Here is a 9,358-nt window from a genome sequence, read left to right as displayed (position 1 = left end):
GATAAGCAAAACAACAGTTGTTTACGTGTGAAGATCTCACTTAAAGCAGTATGTGTCTGCCTGTGCGTGAGTGTGTGCCTGTAATCAAATAACCGCAAAACAGGGTCGGGATTCTGTGCAGTGTGGCAGAAAATGTTATTAAGTCCATAAAGAGATTGAATATTTGTTTAAAAAACAAAAACATTACAAAATAATTCGTTTTTCTGTTCGCGTGCGCACAATATGAATAAGTCGCAAATTTATTTGTGTTTTCCACAATCCTTTAGACTGTTGTGGGGCATTTTCAATATTATTATTTTAAATTTGTTTGGTAAGGTGCTTTAGGCTTTAGCCCAAATAAGACAGGTTTGATCCTTACACTTCGTACTCAGGCTGGCACGTTTAGCCCCCTACGCTACTTTGGAAACTCAACATTATTTTATTTTATTTACTTTGTGGTTCCATGCATGATTTTTGCTTGTATATCTGGATCATTATAAAGATAGTAACTTACACATCAATATTGGTTGCCTCCTTAAGATTTCATTATGGTAATATTTAAAGTCATACCTATTTACATTTTTTTGACAAAATGTTATACTTGATTTTCCTGATTTCTTGATTGAAAATTGCGGGAAATTTCGTTTTTCTTGAACTTGAACTTGTACTTGAGCAGGTTATGGACTGCGTTCGTGCAAGTGAGAAGAAAAGCTGTGAGAAGCCAGGAAAACGTTTGTTACAAGCTTTGGAAACTTGCAATTGCATATAATCAACAGCGAGTACTGGAGGAGTGAGTGGTATCGTAATATGGATAAAGCTCGACACTCAACATCAATTTTGTCGTCTTCAGCATCTGGTGACGGCATATTCGAAACTGGCGAGTGCTCGGCTCTGCGTTAACATTTTTCGCGCTCTCTGCATTAATTATAATTATTGCACATTTTTATATAATAATCCGTGGGCGCATAGTGCGAAGAGCCCGCCATCTGGCTGCGCTTGACGCTGCTTGGCATTCGGTTATTTATTTACAGCAGTATATTTTTCCTTCTCGCGCAGACCATAAATATTAAAGTCAACTACAGTTTGTATCTCAGAAATCCCCACGTAATTAATGCTTGTCTCGAGATTTTGAGCCGTCTTGTTTTCTATCTTGTTTTTTGACTCTGTGCACCCAAGTGGCACATTAACGTTTGTTGTCGCGTTTGCAATTTAAAGAGCTTGGATTTATAAAACGCTCACGTTGTTTAATGGCAGCTTAATGCGTTATTGGGATTAGTGACTTGAACTCTTAAGATTTGAGCGAGTGTCTTTTAAGTAGGCATTTATAAAGATTATATTTATAATTTTGGAACTATGCAACAATTATGATAAAAAAAATAAAATAAAGAAAGCGAATTAAACATTTACTATAAAAATAATTTTGCGAAGTGTTCTCTAACTGTTTCAATTATATAAGAAAACGAGAAAGAAAGGCTATCTTCGGCACGCTGAAGATCTAATACCCTTGCAAACCCAACCTTTTCATAATGCTCATAAAGCTTTGCCCGTATCTAAGAAGCACAGGGAAAATAGTTAATGCCGAGCTTGGGCAAGATATCTTGATAAACAAAATGTTTTTCATACAACAACTTAATTTTCGACCGATCATTCCTATGGCAGCTATATGATATAGTGGTCCGATCTTAATACTATTTTGCATATGTATGAGGAATTTTAGAGCGATTCCGATACTTCTTTTTCCATTCTCGATATTATAGATTTTCGCGAATTTTACGAGCTGGCGATCCCCATAATCTAATCACTGTCAGTAATAAAATACAAATGCAAATATATGTATGATATTTGTGTTCGTTTGGTGTGTAGGGGCCAATATATGTAATGTGAATTGTTTGCAGAAAGTATGATTTAGTAAAAAGAAAGTAATTTAGCGTGCTAAATTAATGTTGAAGCTTTTCAATGGCATTCACGCATTGTATTTCAGCCGCTGCTTTTCTTCTTTTTTTTTTCGCTGCCTAGGAGTGACTGTGATTGAGAGTTTTGAATGACAAGAGAGTATTCATTGACCTTTGATTGCTTGCACTTATTAACTATTTATTTCAGAGCATGCGACTTAAAATAATTAGAAGATATAATATAATTTTTGTTACGAGTTTCTATTATAGTTTTTTTCCTGGCACTTCTTATTACGAATCGAGTTCAGTTAAGTTCATATCCATTTGGAGGGGTCATTAGCAATTTCGTAGCTCTAGGCCGCCGTCGTCGTTTGCTGCTGCTCATGTGTGGTCGTCGTGGAGGCCACCGTGCTAGTCTCGGGATTCTTCTCACTGATGGCCAGCCAGGGACAACGCTTTTGCAGCTCCATGCGGTATCTGGGATGACTAATAGCATAGACAAACGGATCTATGCAGGCTACCATTTTGCAGGTGCAGGCGGGTATCATTGTGGCGCCCGGCGTCAGCAAGCTCTTGTCCCCGAAGGCGCCAATCAGCGACATTACGCCGTACGGTGTCCAGGATACAAAGAATAAGAAACAAATTGTGATGGCCGCCTTGGCAATGCGTATCTCCGCCGTTTCCTTGCTCTTGTCCACATTGGAGCGCAGCGATTCGACGTTCATTTTCTTGGCCTGCTCGCGCAACGCCTTCTCGTGACTGAATACATGGCTCACAATCTGGCTGTAATAGTACAGGATCATGCTGGTGGGGCAGAAAAAGCTGAAGAAGAAGATGGTGGCCACAAACATGCGCGTGTCAAAGTTGTCCGTCAGATAGTCGAACGTGCAGGAGGTCAAATAGCCTTCGGGCACAAAGCGACCCCACGCTTCCGTATAACAGGCTACCACAAATGGAGTGGCATACATATAGATGAATATGATCATGGCTATGGCCTTGCCGTGCGTCATTTTGCCCTCCATCGGCCGCGTGATCACATTGTAGCGATCGTAGGCGATGAACGCATTTGTTGCTCCGGCGCCGATTCCCGTGTAGGAGCCAATGATGCCATAGATCTGGCAGCCCAGGTTTCCCAGCGCAAAGCCCTGATTGAAGCTGTTGTAGATAAATATAGGCGTCTTGCTCATCATCAGAAAATCGCAGATGGCCAGATTGATGACCAGTATGTTCGAGGGTGTTCGCAGCGATTTGGCTGCCGTGAATACCCAAATGACCAGGCCATTTCCAATTAGCGACATTAGCGTGAAGAATATGTAAAGTGTACCCAGCAAATAGTTCAAGGACTCCGGCGGCTCTGGGTAAGTTTGCCAGTGCTCGGGTATGTGACGCAGCTCATCCGGCGGCACATTCCATCCCCGCAAACGTGACTCGGCCGCCAGACGCGCCTCCGGTCGAAGCACTGTCGACACATTCCCAAAGACACTTATATTATACTCCATGGCCCGCTTGGCCACATTGATGGATCCGTCGTTGCCCAAGACAAAATCAGAGTACACTCTACATGGCCGTTATATATGCTAGCCCGCAATTGGATTAGCCGCACACTAGCATCAGCATTTGTGGATTACAAGGTGGGTCCGACTAATCCCCTAACCAAATTCGCTGAATTAACTGTTCTGCATTGATTTTCCATTTCTGTGCCTAGCCCTAGGCGCTTATCGATTGAGGTGCTTCAATCTTTTATCTGTTTTTACTTTGCTTTGTATTTACTGTTTTAAAACTGTTTCTCATATTTCACTTGAACGTTATTCGATTTCCATAGCACTCTTTCGCACTGTTTATAGAAAAATGTATTTTCTTGACTTGTATACTTCTTTTATTGGGTAAAGGAATATGACTAGCATTATTTAAAAAGAACTTTCAAATCAACTTTTCAACTAATTGAACTTATTCCCAGTCGACAAATGGACTATTTGTATAGCTGCGAGGTGTACAAAGATGATGATGAACAACTGTACTAAAACAGCAGCGCATTCACAGAGCACAGCACATATAGACTGAACAACAAAGGTAAAAGAATGGTACCTTGGATATTTCTGTCGCTTGATCTTTGTTTGGGTCCGAGACACGTTCACATCCTCATACAGCAAGAGAGTAAGAAATAATCATTATTTGCAGATAAGCAGGTAACTACTTTGGTTTACTCTGATCCATATTATTTGTGCGATAGAACGACATCGCTGTTTTTATCTCGCTCTCGCTACAGGAAACTGCTTTGGCTTACTCTCAGTGCTTTTAATGCTCTCTCATTATGTATAGGGATCGCTTAAGTGGATGTATGGATATGTGTCCACACACGCAACAATGCTCACAAACTCAATTTTTTCTCAAATGTCGGAGGAATTGCTTGCCTTTAAAAGGGACGAGTAACATGAACTAATGAAAGGGTCTCCCACGTCGTATCGATGCATTGTATAGTTAGTGCTGCCAGCCTACTTATAGACATGTAAAACAAAAATGTAGCATACTTTCGTGCGTATGTGGAACTATGGTTGAGTGCGGGTGTATGCACCAACAATTTAGGTCATAAATCATATTACAAAAGTCCACAAAGGCATGCAAATACTCCCTTATAGCCCTGCCAAGCCACACTCCCCTCAACAAGGTTTTCACTCAAATTCATGATTCGAACAGCAATATATATATATATATAGGTATGCGTGACTGTACTCATGTGTTGGTATGTAAACATATGCCTACCAATGTGCTCAAACTCCCTACAAAGATTGATTTCCCTTTGTTTGCCTTTTACTGATGGAATATGTTCACTTCCATACTCATTGCCTACCTACGCGATGTTTTCTCTATCCACCCTCTACACCCACTCCCAAGTGCCCCGCCGCGTTTGGCCAATAAGCCACACGACAAGCGTGGACTCCACGGGCGGTCCAGAGTATAATGTGAATATATTGAATACGAAAACACTTGCTGGATCTGATTCCCGTGTTTTTTTTTTTTTTGTTATTTGGCTGCAAGGTGAATGACTCCTTCGGTGGCAAAATTTTCCCAGTTGACAATTCATAGCAACCGGAAATGGCTGCCAGTGCAATATAAAGCAATTCAAGTGATGAAATGAAAGCCAACTGGAGATGGAGATTCCATTTTATCTACAATTCGATGACGAATTATACGATCAACATATAACCCCTGGACAAAAAAAGAAGGAAAATACAGCATGTCTTCAAATAACAAAAACATAAACGGGATAGCTTAATAGTTTATGCAAAAGATGCCGTTATTAACCCATTCCATCAGAATTACTGTTTATTTTATTAGCTATTCGTACAAATTTCAAAAGATCTTGACACTTAAAAAGTAATAAACCGTTGGGATTGGAAAAATTGTCTTTAATGCAGGGGCATCAACATGTTTGATAATTACAATTTGTTTGGTAAGTACTGCTTACTCATAAAATTATTCAAAATTACCTTATTTAACACAATCTTAATCTTTTTTAGGCAAAACAACTTTCTTTATACCATGGAATTGTTTTTAAAGAAGTTCAGTTGTGAAAATTAAATGAATATTGAATTTTTCAAGGTTGTGCATAATCTTTTGTTTTGCGTGGGTCTCTATCGGCAAGCTAATTGTACACCTAGTTGAAGGCCAGGTTGGAGTATCGGCGACAATTTTTGTTGTTCCTGCTTCTGCCATTGTCAGGCAGCTGCTACCTAAACTGGCTGCTGCTGTTGGTTGAACTTATGCATTTGCATGCATTAACATTATTGTTGCTATTGTTGTGATTGTTGCTGCAGCAACAGTAGAAACAACAATGGGCAATGCTGCGACATGACTGCAATGCATTTTATGCATTGAAGCAACACCAGTGACAACAACAGTAAAGCCAAGAGCAACATACCCCAAAACAAGAACAACAGCAGCCCCTAAGGTATAATTTCAATTTCAACACTTTGCAAACACACCACAGTTGTGTCATTAACTATAAAGTTTGCATGCGAATTGCGTCTGCTGTTGCATAGTTGTATTGTTGCTTCTGTGTGTGCGTGCGTGTGTTGGGTGGCCATTAGTGCAATCGCTGACGGAAATGGCCGGCAGCAATGACGCCATAGACTCAGATGAGTTTAACGCAACGTCAGGTGCAGCAGCAAGTAGAAAGTACTACGTGCAACAAGCAACTAGCAACTTGCCACATTGCAAGAAGACTAGTTACCCCTCTGTCTGTTATTTCATAAAAGTTAATTGTTACATATTTGTTGCTTTATTTGCAGCTCCAATGGTCCGAGATGTATATAAAATTGTTTACTCACTCCTCTTACAATAATTGGAAAACAACAGTGAGTGATACTGACGCTTAGCAACAACAGTACCAATACAAATTTAACAAATTATGGGCTGCACATATATGTATCTTGGCTGCTGCCTGTGTAACTAGCGCGGTCTGCTTAACGCAACCCTTTGCTTAAGGACCGTGTTCGCAATTGTGATCACTCTAAAAAAGAAATCATGAAGCATTTTTCACCAGTTAATGCGGCAATTACTCAAATAATAGTTTCTATAAAATACCTATTTTCGATATCCGATTTTCAGAATTCTAATAAGAATTTACACAAATGTCAATGCATAAAGATAAACACGAAACAGCGGCATATCGAAGACGGAATACTCTTGTATTGTTTTAGTAGTAATGATGTTTATACCACAAAGACTGTGCTTTAAAACAGTGGGACATGTTTGCATTAAAAAAGGCAGACTATATAGACGCGGATACTGATAATAAGTACATATAATGGAGCCATAGATGTCTTCTTTTGTGCGTTACATAATTCATAATAAAATTTTGATACCCTGTGGAAACAGAAAACAAAAACATAAGAAAGAGATGAATTTATTACAAACCTAACAAATGTATATGAAAGATATATATATGCAAATAATTAAGTATATTCTGGAATTTCACAGGTTACTGCAGCAGCAGCAGCCATAGGAAATTTCTTACAGTCATCGGGGTTAGCACTTTATTGAATTCTATGACAGTCAGTCGTGTCGTCTTCAACGTGTTTGTATATTGTGGGTGTGTTTGTGTGTGCTACTTCTTGGCTGCACTTTATGGTCTTATTCTTTTTATTCTTGCACCTGGACACATACTTTAGTAGGCTTCGTGATGTTGGTTTTGCTCTGCCAAAATATAAGACCGAAAGAAAATTGAAGGAATATGCAGAAAGCGTTGCAGGCGAACTTAATCTTCCTTAGTGGCTTCCTCTACCAACAGACGCTAACTTCCGATTTGGGGCAATCTCGATGCGGATATATTAAACTATTTTTTCCAGCAACTCTCCGGCAAGTCAACGTTCCTCACTCACTCGCATTTCAGCCCCTCATTACATCATATATTTACTAGTATAACTTTCAGTTGCGCTTTGCTCCACCTTTCTTCCTTGGCTTTGGCATCACTTCCGGCCAGTGGCTCAGATATAGAGGGCGCGATAAAATTGCTATCCGGGACGGCTTTCAACACAGCCAGACAGAATTCACAGCGTAGTACAGTGTGCGGTGCGTAATGGTAAGATTAATATTTTTCAACATTAGGCGGTCGCCACTTCCGCACCTGCTCTATAAGAAAATGCTTAACACCCATAAACACACAAACGTGTATACTTATTTTTTTATTGTTTAGCATTTTATTGCACACCAACTTAATATTTATTTTAGATGTGGGTGTGTTTTTCACTTTGCCCTGTGGCAATGCCAAACACGACTGACTCTATGAGTTAGTAAAAGTTTGTGTAAAAGTGTGCTTGTATCAGTATAAAAGCACGCACGCTAACACACTTTTTCTAATTGACTTTGCCTTTTCCAAAGCAGCTACATTTGAATGCTCAACAAACTTGAATGGTACGTTTCAAGGCATCCAAACCAACAAAAATAGTGAAGCGCACACGCAAACACATACAAACACACTGATATACTTGCATTCCCAAGCTTTTGTTTTGCTTTATTTTCTGTGAAAAGCTTTGTGCACAATATTGTAACTTAGTAAAGGGGTTTTGTGTTTTATCTCGTTTGTCTAAAAAAAAAAATGGATTCTTTAATTTATGTTGCACTGCGACATGTTTGTCACTTCTGTTTGTCCAATTGAAATTGGCTTCATTTTGAGGGTAGACTTATATAGACCACTGAAGGGCAAATGAGAGCTATATCATTTTTATTCAAATTGATATATTCAATCATTCTCCACTTAAAGATTAACAAATTTGATTTCAAAATTGTATTAGAGAGAATTATAAGATTGATATACTGACAAGGTCTGTTCACAATACATGCAAATGCTTATGAATTATAACAATAAAATAAATAATAAGCTGTAATAATGATTGTGTAATATTGAAATGTTTAACGGCATTATAAGCATATCATTTTTAAATATTAAAGCTTGTTTTTTAAGATAATTTTTGAGATAATTCAACAATTTGCTATCGATTTCATTAAAAATTTATGATCATGATTTTTATCAACATTTGAAAAGGATACGATCATCATTGATAGCTCTAGCTATGTTATTACAGTGTTACTATCTATGTTAATAACAACAGTTTTATAAGTAGATTGTAGATATGCATATTTATTATACTTTTATGAGGACAGAGTATCCAACGTATGTTGTACAGAGTATCCAACGTATTTTTAATAAGACTTACCAGAATCCATGTTCGTTTTCGGATGTTAAATAAATTTTGAGTTAATTACATTATATTATTTTATGCTTTAGGCGGCTCATGTTCGTCTTTTTGGAATGCAGGCTAATTGTATCGCGGGCTTGCGCAAAAAGAACGTGTGTATATAGTTGATTTAAGCTGAATATTAAAAAATTTAATTTTCTAACGACAAAAAATATCTTGCAATCCTCATTACGTTGGGTAAACAAGCTTTATATTTTAGACGCATATTTCTCAGAAATATAATAATTTTGATTTTTATACTGAGATTTAACGAGAGTTCAACAAAATTGACAGCTCAACCGATAGGTGGGTCTCTGCTGTCTATATCATTTATCCGACTGTTTTTGTATTGTCAAACCAAATTGCATTGAAGGTTTGCATGTAGGCTTAGCGCCTATTAGCATGTTCTTGTTTTTTATCTGTCTATATCATTTATCCTGCTGTTTTTGGATTGTCAAACCAAATTGCATTGAATGTTTGCATGTAGACTTAGCGCCTATTAGTATGTTATTGTTTTTTATTGTTGCCAAGAAAACGGCAGATGCCGATCAATAGTTTCCCGGGTTTATCCACGCTGTGCAACAGTTTGTTTGTAAACTGCAAACAAAAGTTGATAAAAAAAAAACTTCAAAATGTACTGTATATAAAAATATCATCAAAATACAGAGTAAACTAAAATTACAATAATTTGAAGATTTATAATGGCCTAAGCCTACTGCGCAAATGTCTACAAAGTGATTATTTTAATTT

General features: G+C 38.0%; 1 protein-coding gene and 1 long non-coding RNA gene across 2 annotated transcripts; one reads left to right on the top strand and one right to left on the bottom strand.

The window, feature by feature from the left end:
* Positions 1–2,054: 2,054 nt before the first annotated feature.
* On the bottom strand, positions 2,055–3,634 carry LOC115770633 (opsin Rh3-like). Its single transcript, XM_030715979.1, has one exon. The coding sequence runs from the start codon at positions 3,368–3,370 to the stop codon at positions 2,225–2,227; it is 1,146 nt and encodes a 381-aa protein (XP_030571839.1). The 5' UTR covers positions 3,371–3,634; the 3' UTR covers positions 2,055–2,224.
* Positions 3,635–3,812: 178 nt separating this feature from the next.
* On the top strand, positions 3,813–5,460 carry LOC115770634. The gene is made up of 3 exons (XR_004018875.1): positions 3,813–4,057; positions 4,138–5,322; positions 5,390–5,460. It is a non-coding gene; the product is annotated as an uncharacterized LOC115770634 (long non-coding RNA).
* The last annotated feature ends 3,898 nt before the right edge of the window (positions 5,461–9,358 follow it).

Source organism: Drosophila novamexicana, unplaced genomic scaffold (assembly GCF_003285875.2).
Source record: "Drosophila novamexicana strain 15010-1031.04,08,12 unplaced genomic scaffold, DnovRS2.1 tig00004560-arrow-pilon, whole genome shotgun sequence".
NCBI lineage: Eukaryota > Metazoa > Arthropoda > Insecta > Diptera > Drosophilidae > Drosophila > Drosophila novamexicana.
This window is presented reverse-complemented; position numbering and strand designations above follow the sequence as displayed.